A 25,914-nucleotide genomic window follows, 5' to 3' on the forward strand; every position below is an offset into this window, starting at 1 on the left:
AATGTGTTCACAATGGAGGCAGCTATTACTGAGTACTTTTTCATTATGAGATAACTTCCTGCTTTGCTGAGAGTAAAGAGATTGCAATTGGCTCAAAGAAAAGCCCATGGACAGCCCAAGGACTTAATCAAAAAAGTACCATTGAGTCAAAATGAGTGTCTGCAAATCTCCTGCCTCCCTTTGCTTTGCTTGTGATCTGAGGAGGACCCTGCAGCAGGCTTAACCCTCACATTTGAAGTCTCTGGTGATAAAGTATCCAGCTAGGAAAATACAAACAGGGAGGAGGGACAGAGCTGTGTATCCACATGTAAGTTGATCAAGTCATACGCAACACTAGGTAAGAGGAATGCGAAGCACTACAGAGTGTGGGCTAAGTGGTTTTAAATCAACCTGGCCATCACTACACTTTAAACCATCAACTGACCCATAATATTTTGTCAGTTTATTCCAAAAGCTTACCATCTTGAATGTTTTAGAGAGTAGATAAAAAAGCACAAGTAAGCCTCTCAGCCTGAGCACTGTTTGCAACCTATCTGGACTGTCTTTGAGCATTCACTGAAAACCTTTTAAGGAACCCTGCATCAATACAACAACAGATGCTGTTCTATGAATGACCGAGGCCAGCATGTGGCACAATCAAGTATTAAAGTATAGAAAAATGAAATTGCTAAAAGGATAAATAAATGGTTAAAAGTCTGCAGCTTGGAGTTTTTTTCCCTCATGTTGGATCGGAGACTTGATTCTTATTATGTGAATCCTTGTAAAGCCCTGATGGTTTCAGAGGGATGAAAGCCAATAAAAGTATGGGGATGGGGCAGGTCGTGAATCATAGTTGCCGTGTTGTTGCAGTATCATTATCTGCACATCCAAAGCTCCCGTGGCCAAAAGGGAATTCACCACCTCTACTCACCCTGTGTGAGAACCTACCCTTACTCTCTCATTTCCCAGTGTAAGCTTTCCTTAATTTACTGCTCCTCCATCAAACTGTGTGGTTTAAAAATTGTCTGTAATTAAAGTGTTATCATAACAACATAAGCCAGTAAAACAAAATCTGTTAATTAAGAAAATCATTATTTTGTATAAAACATGTTTTTGTTACTCTTTAGTTTTCAACACTCCCCTTTCAGATTCAGTGTTCTGTGTATTTTCTGTGCAAATGCAGAAATGTAATACCATATAACAACCTGACACCTAGAATTCAATAATATTTTGAGGGATCTGCATTCAGGCAGACCTTCAATGGGTAATAAAACAGTCTAGTTTTATTGGACAAGATAATAATAAAAATAATGTGGCTGTGATAACATGCAGTTTAAGGGCTTAACATATACTCATAGAATCCAAGTTACATCCAGTCATTACTCTATTCCTCGGTAATGCCGACTTTGGTAACACAAACATGACAATACAAGCAGAGCACCCCAACTTCTCTGCAGTCATCTGCAAGAACTGACACAAACGTCTCCATCTACTCCAACCATCTGAGGAAGTGAGCACCCGGTGGATTAGTCTCATTTATGATGGAAATGTCCCCACAACAACTGGAAAACTCTTATATGTGTGCGCAAACCATTTTTCTTCAGACTACTTTTTCAACGGGTGCCATTTGACTTCAACGTACTATTGAGGTCAAACTTGGAACTTGTAAGTTTTGACATTTTCCAAAATATTCTAGCACAATGGAGCAATGTTGGAGAAAAGAACAATTAAGAGAAATTGCATGAATGTTAACCCTCGTTTGATTAAATAATCACAGTAGTCGGTGAGATGTGGGAAGCCAGATGAGGCTCTGTTGGTAATATTACACGAAGCTACTTGTGCTCAGTGATCCTCACCAGTATGTGTGTCTATTGATGCCATATGTAAATGTGCTTTAAAGACAAGCCCCCTGGTACACTAACTATAATACTTACCCACATACACTGATCAGCCACAAAATTAAACCCACTGACAGGTGATGTGAGTAACATTGAGCATCTTCGTTCTGCTGAGAATCCTTGGGTCCTGGAATCAATGCGGATGCCACTTGACATGCACCACCCATCCAAATACCATTGTGGACCAAGTACACCCCCTCATGGCAAGAGCACTCCCCAATGGAAGTGTCTCCCCCAGCAGGACAATGCACACTCAGGAACTGCTCAATGGACATGACAAAGAGCTCAAGGTGTTGCCCTGGCATCCAAATTCCCAAGATCCCAATCTGACTGACCATCTGTGGGACGTGTTGGATCAAGTTTGATCCATGGAACAAATCACATGTTGGCCTTTACCTCATTTTTATTCATATTTGTATAAAGATTGAATATCTGGATGGTAATTAACTCAGGAGTAATGTTTATGCTACGTTGGCTATTTTAGACTTAAGTATGTGTTATTTCTTTTGACAATGGTGCAGGTAATATAAAATTACTTCCCTCTCCTCTCTACTAATTTTAAATCGTGGAATGTATTATTTCATGACAGATTACAGCATATGCTTCATGTGACATTTTGTGCTGGAATTGAAGTGACTGAATAGATAATAATAACCATTTTACATGGCATGCCCTTTAGAAGGACATTAATTAAAATAAGAGAACAGTGACAGTGTTACTAAGAAACACAGCCTCTGTCACAACAGTAAATTATATTTTCTGAGAATTATCTGTTTTAAACATCATCTAATCCCAGGTAATAAAACTATGGAACACATGGGATGTCAATTCAAAATGACGCCTGAGTGAGCAAGAATGTAAAATTGGAAAATATAGCGCTGCCTTGACTTCACTAACATCCATGAATGTCTGTCTCATGTCTTAAGAGCAAGTCCTAAATTGGGAACTGAGGAGAGAAGGTCCTTGCAGGGTGAGCCTGACCAACCAACAAGATCTGCAGAACATCTGAAAAGAATCCCGGTTTATCTAGTGGGTGTTCCTCTGGAAAAATCCTCTCATAGAACTGATTTATTTGAAGTTTATGTTTTTTGTGTTGTATAAACAGAATAACATATCGATAGTTAAAAGGAGCAGTGAGCAAAGAACAAAGACGCCAATCAAGAAAGATGAGAAAAGGGAGAACTGAGCTTTGTGGTTTCAGTAGCAGAGCCTTGTGTCTGCCTGGTACTGTTGACTTCCTCAGATTGTGTTTATTTTGTCATTTTTCCTTGATTTTTGTACTTCTACCATGGGTGAATATGCCATGTAGTTAAATCAAATTTAAAGTTCTTGTGATGACTTACAAAGTTTTGCATGGTCGGGCACCTAACTACATCAGAGATCTACTGTAGCCTTGCGTCACCTGTAGGTTTTTAAGGTCGTCCAATCAGGGCTTTGCTGGTAGTTCCTTGATCTAGGCTTACAACTAAAAGAGTCCGTGCTTTTGAGGTTGTGGCTGCTGAATTAAGGTAGTACAACTTGATGCGGCTCCTACATCTGGTGAGCTTAGATTATGGTTTAGCAGTTATGGGTGGTTTGAAATTTAGAGTAATACAAAGCTATTGAGTTTGAAATTAGATTAGGCTTAATTAAATTAAAGGAGACTGGGTTAGGGTTAGGGTTACACACAACTACAGTTATTGTCTGATGGGCTCGGAGCACTACCAAAACACAGGTAAATACTGTGTCTGCATGGATCCTGTGTAGACAGAGAGGAGCACTGAAGGGTTCTGACAAATGGCATTTTTCCACATACAACTGCCGGCCTGGCTCTACTCCTTTTGACTCAGTGCAGCATTTGCATTTCCACCACAACTTTGCTACCTGCTTGAAAGTGTGTCTTTAACTAATCATGCGCTTGTCTCGATTCACCCCTAATAAAGTGGCTCCGCTAATTTGGTTACAAACACATTTAATTTGCTATAACTTGTTCACAATTGAGCCCCCCGTTATTGAATCATTTAAAAGCTTTTGAAGAAGAAAGCATTACAGGAAATGATGTGTTTTCACCTGCAGTAAACATGACAGCTAAAACACCTGAAAGTGAACCCGATGAAACAGTAAAACACAGCAGATGTTTGAAAGAACAAACAGGACGAGAGAAACTAAAGAGATTCAGTTAGAAGTTACAAAAGTTCTGAGAGCTGAACACACTGACTTTTAGAAACTCTTTCTCTCAGGTTCCCTACACAGACATGAGTTGAGTATCGATTTGCAACACACACTTGTTTGAGGTGTAGATTGGTGCTTGTTACAGGTGGGCCGCAGTCAGGAGAATTCATGGCAGCCCGCTTGGCCTTATTCCGGAGCCAGGACCACAGACACCGAAGGGAACTTGTATCCCAACCAAAGCCAAAAAAAATCCACAGGAGCGAGTTCATAGGACACACTGACAGCAGGCACATAAAGTGTGAGTAGACTCAGCAACACAACGAACATACACCGCAAAGGTAGAGATTAAATACGATCTTTGGAAAGCGCGGTGTAGAAACATTGAGCACTTACCATTTAAAAAGTGACCTTAACCACTTCCCTACAGTACATTTAACATTTTCACATAAAAACTTAATTCAGAGATATACATTTGCAAATCTATAGGCTGGTGTGTATTTGCTGAAGGCAGGCAAGAGGTGAATATAGTAAGCTTTGTCAGACCAGTAATGGGCCAATTTAATGTTCAGATAGAAATGTTCATGTCTTAATTGTACCTGATTTGAATATCTGGATTATAAAGCCTTCCCCAGGTGTAATGTCTTGTATGATTAATGGCGGGGGAAGAACTAGTTCTGTCTGCCCCTCTCCCTCCCTATCAGTGTGAGCATGAACTAGCTCACTTTCATGTTTCATTAATCTTATTCAGGCTGCTGAGCACACCTTTGGTAAAATCTCCTGTCTCATCAACAGTGTTACTTTGGAGTTGTGAAAAATGTCTCTGCTCTCCATGGAAAAGAGAGCAGCGCTTTTTCTTTCGCTTTTGGTCAGCTCAGACAGCAACGCCGACACCACATTACTCACCTGTGAGGCCACTGAACTGCAGTGTTCACTGTGAGGGACATGAGGTTTTCTCTGCTCTGCCCCTGGCATTCTGAATATCACATTAAATCACATCATGTAATATATCTGCTTTGCTGCAGGGGACATTTTCATAGAATCATTCTGAAAAGGAAACACTACAGCCTTCCCGTGTTGTATCACTTTAACAGTCATGTGTTAAAAGCCTTTGATGCTCGCCTGTCAAGGTTACATTGAAAATATACTCGGAATTTCTACCACACAAAACACTTTACTTATTACAATGCTTATGTGTAAATGGTAAATGGACTTGCATTTGGGTCATCAGACGCCAACTCACCCATAATTAAGAAATTATGATAAAAAAAATCATGTAAATATACATTCACAATGTATATCCAAGGTGAGTTGATATGGAATGACCCATTTATACTGTGCTTTTCCAGTCCATTGATCAATCAAAGCACTTTACAAGACTCATCACATTCACCCATTTACACACACATTCAGACGCAGATGGCAGAGGCTGCCATGCAAGATGCCAACCTGCTAATCAGGAGCGATACAGCGCTTCCTAACCAAAGTGCCCCACAATATTTCTCTGCTAAGCCATTCACACATCCAATCACACAACTATGGAACAGCCACTGGGAGCAACTTAGGGTTCAGTTTCTTGCCCAAGGGTACTTCTGGGATTGAGCCAACGACACTCCGGTTAGTGAATGACCCACTCTACCTCCTAAGCCAAGCTGCACCATTTTTGCGTATTACAAGGAGATGTTGATTGAATTGTCATGGTAGTTTCCTCAGTTATACAATTAACCTTCTGCTGTCTTTATCTTTCTTTTGAATGTAGCAAATGGCACTCATAATATATAATTCATTCAGGTTTTAGTGAAATTCAGTTCGTAGTGTTGATGAAGGTTCTCAGTCATCCAGGTCAGGGTAAGTCTAAGTGCTGTATCGTAGGCAACTGGACTGGAGTTTCTTGAAGACGTTTCACCTCTAATCCAAGAGGCTTCTTCAGTTCTGACTTTAGGTATAATGGCAAAAATATAACCATCTCCAACAGGGACACACTTAACAAAAACCTTACACTACTCATCAATGAGTAGTAGTGTAGTGGAAACGGATACAGTGGATCAATGACTTATATGGATCAAAAAGCTTGAGACAAAATCTGCTGCTTTTTAAATTATTCGCTACAGTGTACACTTTGGGTCCTTTCACACGTACAACATTTTTTTTTTCTTTTTTAACATTACCTGCAGTAACTTGTCTGCTTCCAGCTGGCTACCTGAGTCTGGTGCTGCGTGCACTTTGACATTATGAAGGAAAAAGGAAAGTCATTTTCTCCCAGTCTAAAACAAAGCTTGTGAAAAACAAGCTCAGGAGATCGAGTGGCGAGACTTTGTGTTCCTAAGGCTACCTTGTGTTTATATTGTACTCAGAAATTCAAATGCACTGGGAAGGAATCTGTGATTGAAGCCGCCCTCATCTAGTGGACTGAGGATGCTTAGAAATGTAATGCCCTCTCCAGAAGGCCCTCTGTTAGGGGAAGCATACTGTATTTTGAAACAGTATCAAACTCTGTAAATCGCAAAGCTGTTCATTTAATGTCTATGTACTCATACAATAAATATATAAATGTTAATTCAATGGTACACTGCTTCATAAATAAAGAAAAGGGAAAACCAGAGAGACATGTACACTATAAGCAGTTTCCACTGTACTATCCGGTAGCAGCAGGTGAAGCGACGCATGTTGACCAAACAGTAGTTCAGAATCTGCTTGTTTAGTCTGTCTCTGACGCTAGCCAGCTGTCCCCCTCAAGAAAGACAAACAGCAGAAACAGAGTAATTAGTATGCAGACTTTGGCTTTGCTAACAATTATTAAAGTGTGTGTGGTACACGCTATTGTAGCATCTGGCACTGACAGTTGATGGCTGTATGGGATACTCCCACACATATATAACCTGTATTTTTTTAAAATGCATAATGATTGCAAGCTTTAATGTGGTTTAAGGCCTTTTGTTATTCTTGCATTACTGCCAATACGATGTTTTACTAACATTTATGTGTTGCCATATTTCTGGAAATGTACGGAAAAGTCTGTGTGGACTTCCATCTGTCTTTCTGCCTGTTTGTCGTGTCTCTTCATGACTAAAAACAAGCCGCTGTAGTTTTTTCCTCAGAGTTAAGATTAGGGCAGGAAGAACTGACAATTGGATGTGTGTTATTACCATAAGGCTGCTTCTCCTGTTTACCCCGTCCTCTCCACCCTCCTCCCTCAAGCTTTGCCTCTGTCTGCTCTCCTTCTCGCTCCCTCTGTCTTGTGTCTCTGCCGCTCACCCCTCCTTCTCTCCTCTGTCACGGAGTGGGAGCCAGGGAGTGACGCATCATCATTCGTTATTCCACTGAACACTCTGTCGATTCCCCCTCTGAGCCTCAGTTTCATATCTCATCAAGAAAAATGCCAGCCCTAACTGTGGCTGGCTCCAGATTAAAAAATCAGGTGTGCAGTGCCACAGGCAGACCTATTTGCAGCAAAAAAAAAGCCTTTTAAGTGAGCGGAGAGGAGATAGCGAGAAAATATCTATTGGATGCCTCAAATTTCCCTGTTAAATTAGGCTGTAAATATCCAAATGCAGTATGAGGAAGATGCAATCATTGCTCATTTTTTGAATGATTTCTTTTAGACTGCACCTTGGTTTTTGTATTATACAGAGGCCATTTGCAAGTGCAGGGTGTTCATAGTTAGATGTAATATATGGTCCCTATTTCTTTTTTTAATAAGGTTAAGGTTTATGATATCAGTGATGGCGGATTTGCTGAAGGATGAACACCCGATGTAACTGTATCTTGGGGAAAAACGACCAGTTTACCACATAAAACTATGCTCTTACTTAGGTAGCAGCACAATCAAAATATATATCATGTATTAAGGGTTGGCAACATGTGGCTGATTAGATAATTTTTTGATCAGATATCAAAATTTAAGTAATAACTTTATGGATTTGACACTATTTCTTATAGCCATGTTATTTGTGGCAAGAGATTAATAAACATTGGCTGCCTTTCTGTGGAGCCTAATATTTAGAATATAAATAGTTTAAAGCCCAAACAGAATAAAAAATGCTTAATATAAACACCTCGGTCAGAATAAACAGGCCCAAACTGCAGAGGAGTAGTTTAAACCTTTTCATAAACCGATCAAAAGAAAAACCGTACCATAAAAACATTTTAACCTGGCTGTGTTCTTTTTGTTCATACCCTTGAACTTGACTTAAATGCATGGGGACGTACACTTTCCACTTCCAAAATGTGTTGGCTTCCAGGCAGAGTTTTGTTTTTGATACAAACTCTTGAAGAACCAATCCTTTTGGACAGATGGAAGGTAGGAAAATAAGAAATAGCAAGGCACACCATGCAAGATGTCTTGAGAAAACAAAAGTGGATCCAACCCCACCAACTTCCCACTTTAGGAAAGCATGGACAAAGTAACGGGAGAAAGGACACTGGCAACTGTCGGCGACCCTGATGTGGATGTGGGTTTTGAGGATATATCGTGTGATGGGGAGACTCCTGCTTTTAACGGTACTTTGGATGATATTGAGGCTAGCGTTTGCACAGTGCATTGCCAAGTTAATCCTGCCCATCTTTCTCTAGTGCCTCGTTACATCCTTGAGAAAGCCCTGGACTTACTACCACCACTACTGCTACTACCTCACCAAACTTGGCATGTAGTGCAAACTTAGCTTGCAGTACATGCTGTGTAGAAGAACATGTAATATTCACTTACTAACTGTGGACTCATCTATTTGGCACTTTTTTTGGTAAAACAAATTGCACTCTAATTAGGCTCTATGGTGTATATTAGGAAATTGGAATTATGATAGAGACCATACACTCTAGACTGACTGACAAATCCCCCATTGGAAGGCTCGGAGAGGGCCTTATAAATTTTCCAGTGGAGGTCATTCCGGTTGTCAAAAAGGTTAAATATGCCCTGAGATGCTGAGGAGTCTGGACATGGTGTGGCTATCCTGGTAGACACACCTCTGTACTGACAGTTCCTGTGGACTGGCTGAGGTGGTGATGGTTCCCTTTTTTTAAAAAGGGGACAAGAAAGTGTGCTCCAACTGTTGAGGGAATGCTTATGCCAGGGTACTTGAAAAGTGACTCTGAACTGGCTGTTTACGCCTGAATACGTGGGACATGCCAAAATAGGTCTGATCCGTGGGTCTTGCAACCCTGGAGGATGCACAAGCAATCATACTTTTGTCAAACTTGCAGTCACATAAATAGTTAAAAGTTCCATGCAATCGAATGATTTTTCATTTCCCTATTCAATTTAATTTGTTTTTCATAAAAAAAGCTGATGAGATGATGTCATTTAAGAGTTTTAACCATATATTGATAAATATTAGGATCATATCGTGAATTGCAATTATTTTGGACCGGATAATCATGACATGATGCCTAGTCTTTATATATTTGTTCTGTTAGCTAAAATGCTTTGTTAGCTGACACTGCTTCATGCAAGTTCAGATAAGATGTTGTAAATAACAGAATGTCAAGGGCTTATAGACACAAAGCAATACCTTTTATACATTCAGTTAATTTGCATTCATATTGAATGCAATGACTATTGGGAGTGGGTAGCTGTTAATAAGAAGAACACCATATAAGAGATCCTTTTCATGTTTTAAAAAATCCAGTTATTTCTCTCTTTTAACAAGTTTCAAGTTCCAAGGGCATGCTGCCAATTCAATCTTTGTGAATGGCCGTCCTGAACAAAAGTGAATAGAGCATGTGCTAGTTAAAGGTAATGCTTCAACAAGGGCACGAAACCTTCAAGTCTCGGGTTCCAAGCACACTGACTGACAGAACAAAATCTGAATACATTCATTCAAGTATAGATTGGGTCAAGCCCTTATAGTGTAACCTAACACCAGACTGAACAGTGATGGTTACAGTTTTACCCCTGCCCACACCCAGCATCACTGGTGGGTTTTAATCAGGAGTGTGTTTTGTTGCACACCCTGCAGTGATGTGAGTACACTTCTGCATCACTTCAGCAAGGTAAGACCTCACTAGCGGTCAGCAAATATATAATTATTAGCTGCTTTTATGTTGCTCTTTAAAGTTCACCCTCCAATTCAGCTGGAACACTCCCTCCTCAGTATATCTGTATGAGATGTATGCCTGTCATGATAACTACACCTTTTTGATAGCTTGTCTATATGCCACACAATAACTTGATAACCTTATTATAATGACAGGCTATGGGGGGGCGGTATACTGGTTTCATCATCGTCACCAGTGTCACATTCTGCTACGACATGGCATTATGCAATACATCATAATTGGTTTAGCATAATAAAAATAATGTGGCTGATAACTAAACAGTTAGGTAAAAGGCTTAACATGTAATCATAGAACTATAGTTACATCCAATAACTACTGTTTTCCTCTCGAACATGATCCTCGCCAGTATGTGTGTCTGTTGGTGCCATATGTAAATGTACTTGATCAACAAGCCCCGTGGTACACTGAGTATTGTACATAAAATACATAAATATACTTTGGGTGTTCCATAAATAATATCTGTTGAAATGCCTAATCCTACCCCTTTACTAACTCTGAGAATGAATCACATTTCATTTACTTATTAACCGACATTATCGGGCAGCCTGCGCCCCTCATATCACATGAAGGCCTTTACCTCATTTTTATTGCTATTTGAAGCCAATAAACACAGATTTTAAAAATATTTTTTCTCTCTTAAGAAACGTTGCCTAACATTGCAAATAGAGTGAAAAAGACTCATATTTGAGTATCCCTTTTTTTTTGTAATACCGTGATAGAATATTGTCACTTCAATAAAAAAAGACTATTACCATGGCTACTTTATTATATTAACTTTTCATTCCAATAAAATAGTTTCAATAAACGAGTTGCGATGCCTGTACATTTTAGTGTATATGATGGAATACTGGCATTAAAATGGACCAACAAATTTTTTACGGACATTATTTTTCTCTGGGGGGATGCGTGACCGACGCTAGCTAGCCATATTTTCTCCCACTGGCTGGCTAGTCCATATTCTTGTTGCTGATGTGTTGTGTTTACTGCCACAGAAGAGGAATAATGTTTTGTGTTAAGTGCTATCTTAAGTTTTTAGTTGCTCTGAATGAGTGGCACAAACTGGCTCCACTGGCTCCTCTTCCTGTTTGGTTGTGTAATGGGAACTAATGCTGTATGTACGCAGATGGTGTCATTTTTCTGCAGCCATTACAATGTGCAATCAGTATTTAATTCAGAGTTTTTTCTACTGCTGATTTAAAGTCCTTTTTGGAACATTTTAACTGTGATCTCCAACTTCTAAAAGAAATGGACACCAGTCCACAGCAGTCCTCATTGTCCTGCTCTTACAACAGCTTTGTCAACAGCTTCTATAACTCCTGGAACATGATCCCTATGAACCCTGATCACTTTCACTATTATCAATCAAACAATAAATCATTAACGGAAAAAGATTATGATTTATAGGTGACAATGCGTATCACATACAGTATATTTCAAGAATGACTGTACACAATTAAGAGTTTTAAACAGAATTTAATGTAAATCCAAGCGTGACATAAATTACATACTGAATTATTAGTTCATGCACTGAACAATGATCAACAGTAGATTTGTTCAAATTTGCAAAATACCACCATTTTTAACATATGCTTTACAGTGCGAGTGTTTTCATGAAAGTAGGTCAGACCTCACACAGTTATTTGGTGTCTTTTAGTGAGATATTTGGCAGCTATTTTAGACTGACTCAACACAGCAAACGGCTTCCAGAGAGTCTGAAAATATATATCTTAAACAGCCCGTGAACCCTGAAAGCACACCACTTTTGATCAAAGTGCCAGAGTAGAAGTGTGTGTCTGTCAGTGCAGAGAGCGGCTGACATCAGGCCCTGTCTGCATTATTGCAAATGGAACACATTAGCTGCAAATAAAAAGCTATTGGCTGACATACAGGCAGCTAAATACGACTAGATCGACGGAAGACGAACTGCCTGACATGCTGCTGTCATATAGTTCTACATCTGCTCCGTGTGCTGAAACACATTTTGTGTCACATCTAAGCTCTGATCATATTATCAACGCATGATCTATACCCGGTCTGAAAAAAATCATTTCATTTAGCTATCACCACACATTTTTTCTTGCGATCTTCTATGCGGCAAAAAAAATAAAAATAAATAAAAAATTCAGTTAAGACCAAAAATGTAAGGGCTCTCTGGACCGGACTACTGAATAGGTCCAGTCGAGAAATCTGTTACCCACTGTTATCTCGGGATGCACGACCAGACAGCTTAATTATCAGCCTGATATTGGGAAATTTATATTATCAGCTATTTATCAGTATCAGTTAAACTGTAGACGATAAATACAGACGATAATATTTTACCAAATTGCTTTAATGGACACAGCAGGTGGCTGTTTGTAGCTTGAAAGTCGGCCTTCACTCGGCCAGAGAACACAGAGACGAGATGTTTTTTTACAGTTTCAAAGGAGGACAACATGATAGAAATTTGTAGGACATGTTCTTCAAAGGTTCAGAGAGGAGGGAAAAAGTCTTAATATCTTAATAATATAATATACTGAAATTTAATTACCCAACTGCTCACTACATCTTACCCACCTTCCGACCTTCAGGTGTGCAATGACTGTTCTGAACTTTTTTTAAATTACATAACTGTGAAATTATAGGTTACCTTATCAGTATCAGCTGATAGAAACCCATATCATGTATTCCTAGTTTTCTCTAAATCAATCACTGACCCACAACTCCACCCATTATTACATATAGGCTCAGAGCTGCTGCCAGGCAAAAGCTTGCAATGGCAGGGCATTTATCTAATAAATAAATTATAGATGTAAATAAAAAAAAGCAGATACTGAGTGGCCACTTAGGTACATTTGTAAAATCAAATGTAACCCCATACAGCAGCTCAGCCACATATTCAGCCTTTACAGCGATAACAATGTTCAGTTTTCATTGACACTGTGAGTGAGTTTGACACTCATGGTGCATTCAGGTGCACATCACAAGCTCTTAAATCTACAATGCTTTGTACAGCAGAGTGCATGGGTTATGGTTATACTACATAATATTATTTTCCTTTGTTTAAATACAAAGCTACCTCTGTAACTACGTTCTTGTTCTCTCTCACTACAGCACTTCTAATAATCAAACACTACGAAATAGATATTTTTCATATATTTGAGTACAACTTGATGTGGATGCTAGATCTGGTGAACTGAAATTATGGTTAAGCGGTTATGGGAGGTTCTAAATAGGATTAGATTGATTGAATTAAAGGGGAGGTATTCGCTCTCCTGAGTGCCATTCCTGTTTGAACTGCTTCAACCAAATCTGCCTGTAGTCACCTCCGCTCACAGCTTTCCATTGAGATTAAACGCATTTATACAGCATTTGAAATAAACCTAGCAAAGTGGGTTGACCAATCAGAGCCTATATTTATGTGAACAAGCATGACTTCATCGATGGTACATCTGTAATCTTAGTGCTTACCTTCTCTGGAGAGACTGGAGGGCTGAATCTGCTGGCACAAACCAGGAAGGAGTCAGGTTGAGGTTTGCTGTTCTTCACATCGGGATCATCACCCAGAACGATGTGGTCAAAAAGACTGAAGAAGTCTTCGTGTTGGCTCGTCTTCAGCTTGAACGTCACACCGGCAGAACTGGTTGCCACAGCAATGGGGATATTGTGCTTCTTCAGATGGTGGACCAGTTTCTCCACACCTAGTGGTACACATGACCATACTAAAATGAGACTTAAGGTTTATACTGAGTTTATATTAAGACTATATTAAGTATCAGTTTTTTCACAATGCAAGGCTGATGTTTGAAATAAACCCCCTGTAGATATGGAGCTCCTTCCCAGACATTACATATGTTTTATATTTTCATTCTTACTTTTAATTTCAATGGTGACCAGATGGCCGAGCAGAGCTGTGGGAGGATTTTAATCTACAGAGTCAAGGATGTCAGTCCATAAAACCTGCAATAAAAACTCCCTCAATGAACACACTCCTTTAACCTGAAGAGAACATGGTCACTGAACAGATCTCTTTGTAGATATCGCTCCTCCATGCTACCACTTCATTACATTTCTGAATCCTATAATATATATATATATACATATATATATATATATATATATATATATATATATATATATATATATATATATATATATATATATATATACATATATATATATATATATAGATATATATATTTTTTCCACACACATGTTTAAACAATGCTGCTTGTGTCACAGCCACCAGTCTACATGAAGGAATTAAGCTTATCCGTTGGTCATTTTGCAACACAGGGTTTCACAATGAAATGTAAGTGGGAGCTGCTTCACGCTACACACACAGAACATATATGCAAAGTATTTTTATTTATACTGTTGCCCCACAGCAAGAAGTTCCTGGGTTCCAGACCTGGCAGAGCCTTCTTGTGCGGAGTTTGCATGTTCTCCCTGTGTCTGCGTGGGTTGCTCCCACAATCATGCAAAAACGGCATTATGAGTTGATCTAAATTGTCCGTAGGTGTGAATGTGAGCGTGAATGGTGGTTTGTACATATATGTCAGCCCTGTGATGAACTGGTGACTTATCCAAGGTCAGCTGGGACTGGCACAAATAGCAAAATTCTTAAGGGGCGCATTTGGCCCACTGGCCACCGCCTGAATATGTCTGGTCTATCAGCTCAACCCTAGCCTGGATGTACCAGCATGCACTGCATGTGACATTCTCAACAGTGAACACTTGCTCTTTGCTCAATGCTTTCCGTTACAATTCAAGTACGACATGATATTTAAAGGATGAAATCCAGGCATTAATTGATTAATGAGGTTATGCGTGACTGCTGCACCTACTGAATCACCATCCTTATGTAACACAATGGACACATTATTGAGTACTTCACTTTAAGAGCCAATTTCCAGTGTTTCTTCATTACAGCAACAGCAGGTCTTTAAAATAATTAGACTAATTACACCTTGAGATAAAGTAGCACACAGGATTAAAATAACCTTGCTCAGACATTAGGCCATGACTCACCACATATAAAACCGAAACCTTAACTGTCAGAAACAATTTGTCACAGCGGAGACCTATTCGACTTGGTTATTGTTTTTTTTTTTTGTTTTTTTTTTTTTACTTTTTCCAGTAAAAATTAATCATCAGAAAGAAACTGTAAAGCGCAACTGTAGCACCGAATATCAGAGCAAAATGTGTATGCACACGTCCCAAAAGTTGCATGGCTGCATACACAGGCACACAGGCAGAAGAAGCATCGCTCCTACCTGTAGAATAAAGACAACAGCCCATATAAGAGCTAATGTTAGGCTGCTCTTGAGCTGCATTTCACTGATTCTTCATCTTTTAGTCTAATTCTTTTGTGAGTGGCCTAAATGTGGTGCTGAATGTCATGTCAGGAGGAGTGGCGTACCTGGCATGAGTTTGGCAGAGGGAAAGATCTTTTCTTGTATTTGTCTGGTTTCAGCCAGTAGTTCCTCAGCTGTCATGGGAAGCTGCAGAGAGTCCCGAATAATCTGGCAAGCAGCCACAGCACTTTTACCCATCACTGACGACTTCACGTCCCACGTGTACCGCTTTCCAAAGCGGTCACAAACTTCCTGGAAGGACACAGTGTAGAGTCGCTCTGTGTCTAAAGTGAGAATACAAAAAGGAATTGAATAGCGTTCAATTAAACGCAGATTCATTCATTAATGTGGGATCTAATATGAATTGTAAATGAGCAGACGAGACAGATAACAGCTGAGTTTGACCTCAAACTGTAAAAGTCAGATGTCAAAAGTGCAGCATCTTCATATATAGACAGCAGTATTCAAAATTCATTTATACATTAAATGATAGCCAAGTTGTATCATTTCACAGACAAGTCAGTCCTAATGGTGCATTAGTATCAAGCTTATCATCAGTAAAATATAATTCATTTTTATGCTGTTCAACCCTTTAATTGTGCACACCTGATTAATAAATAAGTTGTCAGTGAAACTTTTGGCTTGAAAATTCGTAAAGTAACTTAACACACTAAACATCTGATTTCTGACATTAAATGCACCGATAGCCATTTTAAATATAAGCCGAATTCACCTCCAGATGATACCGTTATAAGAACTATATTAGTTGATGCTCGACGTGATTCGAAATTGTAGTTGTGTGCAAAGAAATCATAATTTATTTATTTTTTCCCATGGAGTTCGTCATGCCACCTTCTAACTGTGCACGACTAGCCCACGGAGTGAATGAATGAGATTCTGTATCAACGTAGCTTTAGCATGGGTGCAACCTCGTATGAGACAATGAAAGAAAACAGGCAGAACACACAAAAGTAATGTCAAGACCTAAAAGCAATCCATCCATGTCGAAAATGACATGGCTCACAGGTTTGTAGGAGCCGCTCGACACAGACATGTTTCACTCAGAGGTTCAGTTCCGCGTCCAGCGGGAGGATGGAGGCAGGGGCCGGTCAGGACCTAGCACTGAGCTGAGCTAGCTTAAAACACGACGCTGAAGACAACACGTAGCGCTGCGACAACCTCCGACAACACGCGTTCACACAGAATTCTCTCCAACTGGCTCGGTTAAAAGCCACCCACAGGATAAGTTACATGTTTTAGTCGGAAATGGAGCTTCACCCTGTTCAGGGATGCATTTTAGTCGTCCAAGCGCAATGGCTGCTGGGAAATGAAGTCCGCGCTTGTTCCTGTAGCATTTATATTCTCTTCTCAAACATTACAAGGGTAAGATTAATGTTAAGAAAATACATCTGTATTAAATAAGAAAATGTTTCCTTTTTTTTCATCAAATTATGTTTGTGAAAAAATATTCATTGAAATGTTGAAAATGTGTTTTAGTCTAACAATGTGGGACAGCATGGTTCATTCAGCCCTCATTCTACACACATATCACATACATGGACTACTTTGGAGCCCAAAAGAGCCAAACTCTTATTTCCTCTCCAAACATTATTAGCAGTGTAATTATTGTCATCAAATCAAACTGAGAGTTATTATTTGAGGAAAATTACAGTTGATTGTCTTATTGTGTAAAAGAAAATACATAATGAGAGAGTTTAAATGAAAAAAACTAATTAATCATGCTGTTTTATTCTTTCAAAAGGGTGTACAACTTCAACAGAATGGAGAATTTAATGAATAATTTAATTAATAATCAGTTCTTCTAACTGTTGCTTGCTATTGGTTGATAGATATATTTTGAAATGTTGTGAAATGTTAAATTCATGTTCTAAATGAATTTAAATAAAGTACGCTTGATGATTGTTATATGTACTCTATCTTGTCCTTAATGAAAAAAATACTGTTTTAAATGTATATGTTTATGTGAATTCATTAAGTTGAATTATACATTTTTCTAATTCAGCTTTCTGTCCTTGTCATTTAATGCTTTTAAACAAACGGTGACAATGAGCTCAGCATGCATAAAGTAAGGTGATTAAGGCTTTTTTCAAGCCTAATACAAGTGTCCCAGATCACAAAGGGACCTGTCTCAGATTGTCACATTTTGGCAGAATTGTATTTTTTGCACAAAGAACAATAATATGTATGACATGTCTCCTCTGGGTATGATATCTACATTCTTTCTTCTCAGGGATTTCAGAAAGGTATGATGTGTGTAGAGTGTTGGATATGCTGTATACAGTATAAGCTGCAGTGTTGTCACGGGAATGTGTAAATAATTATATGACTGAATTTCACAGAATTCAATAGTGAACAAGGTTAGTGGCCTTTTGAAAATTGCTCTCCCAAGTCTCAGCAACATATTTACATTTGTGAATGGCCCCGACAGTGTCGGTTGGTAACATTTTCAAATTGTGAGTCTTGTATGTGTCATTGTCATGGTGAAACATTGTCACAAGACTGTCCGTCTATGAACAGATTTTGTTCACACCATTGCGGCACAACAGTGCAAGATTCATTAACAAACTTTACAGGTGTGGAGCTGAGATCAAATGGAAGGAATAGTTTAAAGATTGGTGTGGTGTCAAGTAATAATGTAGTAATGACTACTGAGTAGTCGTGGGTCGCAACGTGAACATGCTGACGCGGCTGGTCTGATCCCATCACAAGATCACAAGACAGTTTAGTTGAAATTCAGTGTCTTACATCTCCATTGTTCAGTGTGTCACGGAGACGGGCCACAGCAAATTACTGACAAACGGCTGTTCACTGCATCGCAACCAGCGCTGCCACATTTTTCTGAATAATTGGAAGCTCCGTGTTAAAAGAGTTTGTCTTGTTAGTGTGAAAGAGACGTCAGGGGAATGAGAGAACCCCGTAACCTGGACGATCTAATGAGCCTATGGATTTCAGGTTTAATTGGGGGACGGTGAGAGTGAAATGGAGGCTTTGAGTCCCGTCGAGTGTGCTTTGTGTCAAATTGCATAGTTTAGGGACTTGCTCAGAGTGACTGAGCGCCCGGAACACTGAGAAGGAGCAGCCACCCTGTGACTTTCTGGAGGAATACTACGGAAAAGTGCAATTTCCTGGTGACACGTTTGTTTTGTGCAAACAGCAACTCAGACAAGATGAAATAGTTGAGTATTTTAATTCTGTTCCAGCAGTATGTTGAGTGCAGAGGAAACAGCAGTAAAAAAAAAAGAAAAAAAAGAGTATCAGCCTGATGATGCTTCCAATCCCACAAATCAATGCAACAGAAAAAAGATGACAGTCTGGAAGAAGTAGCAGGAGATTGCTATGAAGCTAGCCCGGAGCGACACTTTGCTGTCTGACTGAAACAGTCTGTCTGTAGATATAAATAGTGGAGTGGTAAAATCACAGCCAGAAACACAGTTAGTTAGTTTTCATATCTCCCTCTGGAACGGGACTGCTGCAGAGACACTGCTGCCATTAGACCGGGAGATGCTTCATGTTTGCTGCCTAATTGTTACACTGAGATCCACATATAAACACGTTTCTAACAGTTGGGGTGGTGCAGCTTTTGTGTGATGGTTAAGATACATTTTACTTGATTTAATGTGGAAACGATACAGACACTGATTTAAGTAAAAAACTCAATGTATGTCTTACTTCATTATTAATCAGACAGAATGTGATATTTTGCTAATCCTTTTTGACATACAGTATATTCATTTGAAAACAGTAAACATTAGAGAATATATTTAAAGTTTTACCTCAACTTCAGAGATTTTTATAAATATATGCTTGTTCTGATTGATGCCAGTAACACGCTCGTATCATAGCAGAAGCAAGGAGGGGGCGGAGAACATCAATTTGTCAATCACATGACTATATAAAGCATATCACCTCATAGATCACTTGCAAATGTTTGCATTCTGCTTTTATTTACGTTTTGCACAACCTCCCAACTTTTTGGTTACTTGGGTTGCACACAACATTACAGTATGGAGACTCACAGCAAAAAGGACTGGCTGGGCCCTTTCTCACTCTACAACATGGCAGAGTCGTTGGTGGTCCAATCACAAGGGGACAGTTCGTCAGTTCACACCTAGTATTAGGCGTCTCGATATGCATTTTGATCGGATCTCACTTCCCCTGCTCTATATGCAAAGAAACACGTACGGACAAACGGACATGATGACTTTTAGTCTGGGGAATTTCTCTCCCTCTTCATCCACCTGCTGTTGACTGCAGCTGAAGAGGCTGCTTTGACTCACAGTGTGTTGGTATTCAAGTTTAATGTCTGCTGTTGTGAAAACACTCTCAAATTGTTGTTAATTATTGTTAATAACAATTGGATATAAGTATATGTTTTTTTAAATATTTTTTATAAAAGTATAAGCCTAACAAAAACCTTAATTTTGGAAACGCTATTAATTGTAGTTATTTATGAAGCTCCAGTCTCCGTCAGGATGTACATAGACTCATCGACCAGAAGATCTGCTTGGTAAATTATTTCAGCCTGATTTGGTGGGGGGATCAATAACTGCATTCTATGTTATTAAAACACTAGCAGGGGCCCAGTTGATAAATCCAGTCTTCTTACAGTATGACAGACAGCCAATGATGATCATCCTTTAAAGCCGACACTGTCACATCCACAGATGATACAGTCATTTGTAATTCTCCTCCAGTTTATCCTTTGATTACTAACCATGACACTTCCACTGGAGGGACGGGCCCTAAAGCAATCAACACACCCACACACCCACACACACACACACACGCACACACACCGCTATTTACATTGTGATGATAAGCTCGTTAACTCTCAGTGGCTGATCGGTATCGCCCTCAGCTGCAATTCCCCAGCCAACCATTTGTCCTGGGTGAGATATCAGCAATCACCATTTTAAATGAGGAAAGGTGATATGAAATGCAAATTCAGCAACAAAGATCAATACTGTTCACTGAAGGGGATAAAGTAAAGCGGAGTACCTGGTATACACAGCTGTCCTTGAGCCCACAATGAAAGACATGACATTTCACTACAAATTTCAGAAAGAAACTTCCATTACATGTGACTGAACAGAGCTTTTCTGATTGGCTGGCAGGTGTCCAATGACTCAGCAAACCTCGAGTTTGGGATGTGGTGGAACTTTACAGATTTTATAGAGCTCCAACTGAAGGACAAAACCCTTTTTAGATGGCCAGAGCTGCTACATCTGTTTCATGCACCAGACCATCCTTCTGTGCTCAAATGGTGCTTCAACGAACTGCTCCCACTCAAGAGCACTTAAACCACCAAAAGGCCATGAGACAAGAACTGCACCTTAACTGGATGGATACAGTGTAAGAGATAGACAGGAAACAAGTGGAAAGTGAGAGGGCACGACATGCAACAAAGAGCCCCGGCTAAAACAGGTACATTGCATTCTCAGTTTAACTACTGGCCACACTGCCCCCACCATTTCTGGTGGTGTTGCTTTTTTTTGCTTGGGCCTGTAAGCTTTCAGAAAAAATCGAAAAGAACAGACCCTCAATACATGTAACAGACAACTGTATCACTTTTGCGCTTGCTCTCGCAACATCGTCTCATCCCGTCATCAAGCTGTTGGTGACAGACACGTAATGTTGCAACAGTTACACTTTCAAACAGAAGTACTTGGTTGGGTTTAGGAAAAGATCACGGTTAGGCTAAAAATAACCACATCCTTAAAATAATTAACATTGGCTCCACATTGGATTCCAACCGTGGTGTCTTGGTTGAAAGTCCTGTGACTTACCCACCCATCCACACCTCCTTTTTGGCTCTTCCTCCTATATTTGTCCTTTGGTTCCGTCATTACTGCCCCTGCTGGTACTGCGCCCTCTTACATGTGTGTACTTTTGGCGCCTAGGTGAGGCAACCGTCACACTCACACGCTGTCCTCTACTGGATCGACGGGTCTATTACACACTTTGGTGTGCGACTGGGCTGCATTATACCGTATATAGTTCTAAAATCCCACCACCCTCCTTTTATTGCGTCGAACCAAATTACCCAGGGGGAGGCTGTAAGCTCTTGAGATTGAAGTGTTTATGAAGCAGCTTCCCCTCACTGATGATAACGGTAATTGCAGTGCTCATTTAGAGGCATCTCCACTTTCAATTATAAGGTTGATTACAGAAAGAGTGCGTTAATATGAGGGAGTTGAGTATTTTGATCTTTATAAGTAAGTAAGGCGTGTTGTGGCACTGGAGGTGACTTGTCTTTAGGTCTGGACGGGCCAGGTGTGAATGGGTGAGCGTAGAAATACTGTGGGGAACAAATATTGGGTAGACAGTTTTGTATTTTATATACTAGCTGATCAGCACCTTGCATGACTCTGTGTATGAATGGGTGAGTATGGCATGAATTGTTAAGTCCATTTAGCATTTTGTGTACAGGACTAGAAATTGGATCACATTTAAAATACACAAGTTAGGTTAAAAAGAGAATAAATCCAATGGTTTGGGTTAAAAAATCATTTTCTTAAATTTTCACCTTTTATTTATTTTCTTTTGCCAATTTCATGTTCCTCAAAAACCATTTTCCTGACTACTACAAGTTTGTTGAACTACAGAAACAGAAGAGACGTCATATTCAGCTGTGTGATTTCTTGTCATTGTGGTCAGCCATCCTCAAAATTGCCTAAAAAAGGTAATGTTTTTATGAAAACTTACACTTTAATTCATCAACTGAGTTGCAAAATGAATAAACAGTACAGTCAAGGCATCCAAGGCTAGAAATAATGACTTTTACTTGAAAAAAATATCTTGAAACTTTCATCAATGAAGCCTCAATTTGCAGCAGCTGCAGCCTTTGGCAGATCTTTGGCATTCTAGCTGTGAATTTGTTGAGGAAATCTGAAGAAATTTCACTTCATTCTTCCTGAAGCACCGCCCACAGGTTGGCTTGGCTTCATTTGCCCTGTGTCTCACAAATGTTCTTCTCGGTTGGTTTGTCCACAACACTTTTTAATGATGAGTTTCAGAAAAATGTTGTTTTTTTCTGGCCATTTTGAGACTAAAGTCAAACCCACAAATGCTGATGCTCCAGACACTCCACTAGCCAAAGGAAGGCCAATTTTATTGCTTCTTTAATCAGCACAATAGTTTTCAGCTGTGCTGACATGGTTGCACAAGGGTTTTCTAATGATCAATTAGCCTTTTAACATGACAAACTTGGATTAGCTAACACAATGCACTCCACCACAGGAGTGATGGCTGCTGAACACAGTCCTCTGTACGCCTGTGGAGATATTCTATTGAAGTCAGCTGTTTCCAGCTAACATAGTCATTTACCACATTAATAATGTTAAGACTGTATCTGGGATCAATTTAATGTTTTTTTAATTGAATAAAATTGTGCCTTTGTTTCAATAATAAGGACATTAAGTGATCCAGAACTTTTCTGTGGTTGTGTATTATCACTTGTGAAATAGTGAAAAATAAAAGCTTTTTATTTTCCATACAACAACTCATTAAAATCTACAGCAGAAGTCTGCTACTGGGCTGGTGAATAAGAAAGTCTCACATATGGTACAAGAAGTGACCTGCAAGGTCATGGTGAAATGAAAACCTTCACTCCATGGTTCTGTATCTGTCTTTTTATGATTATACACTACACTTCTATACGATTTTCTTGTTGTTTTTATGCTAATCAGGACTGTTCTCACCGTCAAGATGACAGGTCATCTCTTTGTTCAAACTCTTGAAACAAGCTGTTTACATTTTCCTGACAGGCAACCTCTTGTGACCTTGTGAATAATGAGTCCTGTCTCTGAGAAGCAGAGGTGTATGGAGTGTGACATTGTTATCACAAAGTGCGTGACTTTGACACTGCAGAGCGTTGCTTGCTTGCATGCTGTACGAACAGTCAGTGGTGGTTTATCTTAACAATGATTTTAATGATTAGCTGAGTCATCGTGCTCGCAGTATAATATACTTGTGTAACTGAGTGGAATCTGAAAAAATATGATGTGAGGAGTCCAAAGTACCGCCTGGTCATTATTATTCTCACTGCTGATTTTAACTCTCATAGCACCCCGACTGTCCTGTACAAGATGCTCCTTCATTGTTCTGGACTTGTGGAGGACAGAGCTGTCCTGTGAAATCAAATAATGGGCCTAGAGTGCTGAGGTGGTTATTCATCAAGTAGCCCAACATTTCTTATCATATCAGTATTTTATTTTGAAACAAGACATAACAGGTAAGACACGAGGGAAAGTAACACAGTGATGGATGACTTTGTGAAATATTAAGAAATACAGAGGTCAATTTCAGAATATTTGATTTGAGAAAATAACATAAAAAATGGGTATGAGGGGGGCTGGCTCTCACAGTTAAGTGCTCTGCGATGTAACATAACTTTCAGCTGTCTGTTGTTGAAAATCAAGTTGATGAAAGTCGAGTTTTTGTAAGGTTAACCAAAACAATGAGCTAAAAGAGGCTAAAAAGCTCACAGTGTAAATTTGACGCCGCCTTTTCACCAAGCTCGTCTGCATTCCAAGTTCTGTATTTGCCTGATCTGTTCCGACCCTGCTCACCGTCTTTTTGACCTCAGATATCCTGTTTGCCCCTCTTCAGATTTGTTTGCCTGAGTGACTGATCTCCTGGTTGTGACCCTCCCTGATTGTTGTTAAGTAAACTAAACTTTCCCTCCAACTTTGATTGTCTTGTTGCCATGCTTTTGGGTTCTATTCTGCCAGTGAACGTTACAGAGCCAAGTTACTCTGAAGCACTGCAGGTTTGTGTGTGTGCCTCCGTGTGTTGAACGAGTCAGGGGCGCACCATCCTAAAAAAAACTGAGGAAAACTTTGAATCTTTTATTGGACATCTGCTGTCTGAGTAACCATCTCATGCTAACTAGCTATTAAACCCAGAGTTGATTCTGAGCTCTGGCAGGACATGATTTGAACTCAGAGAGGCAAAGTTCTGCTCTGAATATTTCCTGACTGACAGCTTAATCTTTAACCCCACGCAATGCAAAATTGAAGGTGGGATTGATTTGTTTGTCCTTTAGTTTTACCAAGATGTACCTAATAAACTGGCAACTGAGGATAGCAAATTTCATACTTCATATCTTTCCAAATCAGTTGTTGGTGACTCAACTTGACTAATATTTGACTGCTGCTGATGTAAAACATTTCTTTGGAGCTTTAACGCAGAATCACTTACAGTGGCTAGGGCACTTAGCATTTCTAGCAAATGTATAGGAAATGCCACATAATAAACACTTACAGGAACATTCTATTTTTAAATCAATAATACCACAAACATACACTGTAATAAATTTCAGGCTGGTTTAACTTATAAACTTAAGTTCAAAAGCTGCCTTAAAAACATGAGTTAACTCAACTTAGAGAAAAGCTTTATTTCAACTAAGGAAGGTAAGTTATATAAATTGCTTAATTAATGACCATTTATTGTTTGAACTTGATACTCTGAGTTGAAATTACTTACAATATTACATTGTGCATTAAATAAAACTTACTTTCTCTTGTTAACTTAACTTATGATTATATGTTGTTTCAACTCATAAAGTTCAGTAATACTAGTTATTTAACTCGTGATTTTGTACCATTTAAACTTGATAATTTGAGTTCAAACTACTTACTATATTGCATTTCAAGTTACTTTAACTCATGTTTTTAAGGCAGCTTTTGAACTTAAAGTTGCAAATTGAGCAAACTAATGTTTTTAAATAACTAATTTTGTCTTGACTCATAATGGCAAGTTAAACAGTTTACTAAAGATCACACTGAATAGACTTACAGTTCAAATACATTTATTGAACAAGGGTTAGGCTTAGGGTTAGGGTTCGACGCTCGCCTGCTCCCCGCCGATTTCTGCCACCTGCAGCTCGTTGAGAAACGAGATCCAAGCAGCCGGTCGCGCCCTGATCTTGCTGATAAAAAGTAGTCCTCCGCCACTTCTCTTTAACCATCCTCTATCTGCTCGACAACAAGTGTTCCTCTTCTTCTGTTAATTGGCAGCTGCAATTGGCAGGAACTCCCGAAGTATTTTAAAAGATCTTACATGATAATTATTAATCTTTATCAGATCAAGACGAAATTTCAAGCACTGTTTTTTACGGCGCATTAATATTGCTAACTCATTAAGGGTCACGCTCAGTTCATGAGAGATTCAGTTACTGTTGGTAAAACTCATGTTGTCAAGTTAGGTTGACACATTGAAATTTCCATTTCATTGAACTAGCTTAAGCCCTTAAGTTGGGATACCAATAACTCATTAAATTAAGTTTAAATTCCTCAACTCATTATATTGATTTGATTTAAATTATAGAAACAAGGCAGGATAACTTATTGGGCTGGTCCCTTTTTACAGTGTAGCGTTTCCAAGCAACTGCAAACAAGCCGGTGATTGTAAAGCATGAATGAAGCAGCTGAATTGCTTCATTCACAGTGGGTGAATGTTTTGAAGTCCACTCTGTA

The 25,914-nt window shown here is 39.2% G+C and overlaps 1 protein-coding gene across 1 annotated transcript in view; it reads right to left on the minus strand.

Annotated features, from left to right (window-relative positions):
• Positions 1 to 16,635, minus strand: part of pudp (pseudouridine 5'-phosphatase) — a 40,602-nt gene extending 23,967 nt beyond the window's left edge. Inside the window, exons 1-3 of the mRNA XM_073462416.1 lie at positions 16,400 to 16,635; positions 15,481 to 15,699; positions 13,530 to 13,759 (exon numbers count right to left, since the gene is read on the minus strand). Of these exons, the coding sequence (XP_073318517.1) occupies positions 13,530 to 13,759; positions 15,481 to 15,699; positions 16,400 to 16,469 (519 nt within the window). The 5' untranslated portion in view covers positions 16,470 to 16,635. The remainder of the gene's footprint in view (positions 1 to 13,529; positions 13,760 to 15,480; positions 15,700 to 16,399) is intronic.
• Positions 16,636 to 25,914: the final 9,279 nt, after the last annotated feature.

Source organism: Pagrus major, chromosome 24, assembly GCF_040436345.1.
Source record: "Pagrus major chromosome 24, Pma_NU_1.0".
NCBI classification, from domain to species: Eukaryota; Metazoa; Chordata; class Actinopteri; order Spariformes; family Sparidae; genus Pagrus; species Pagrus major.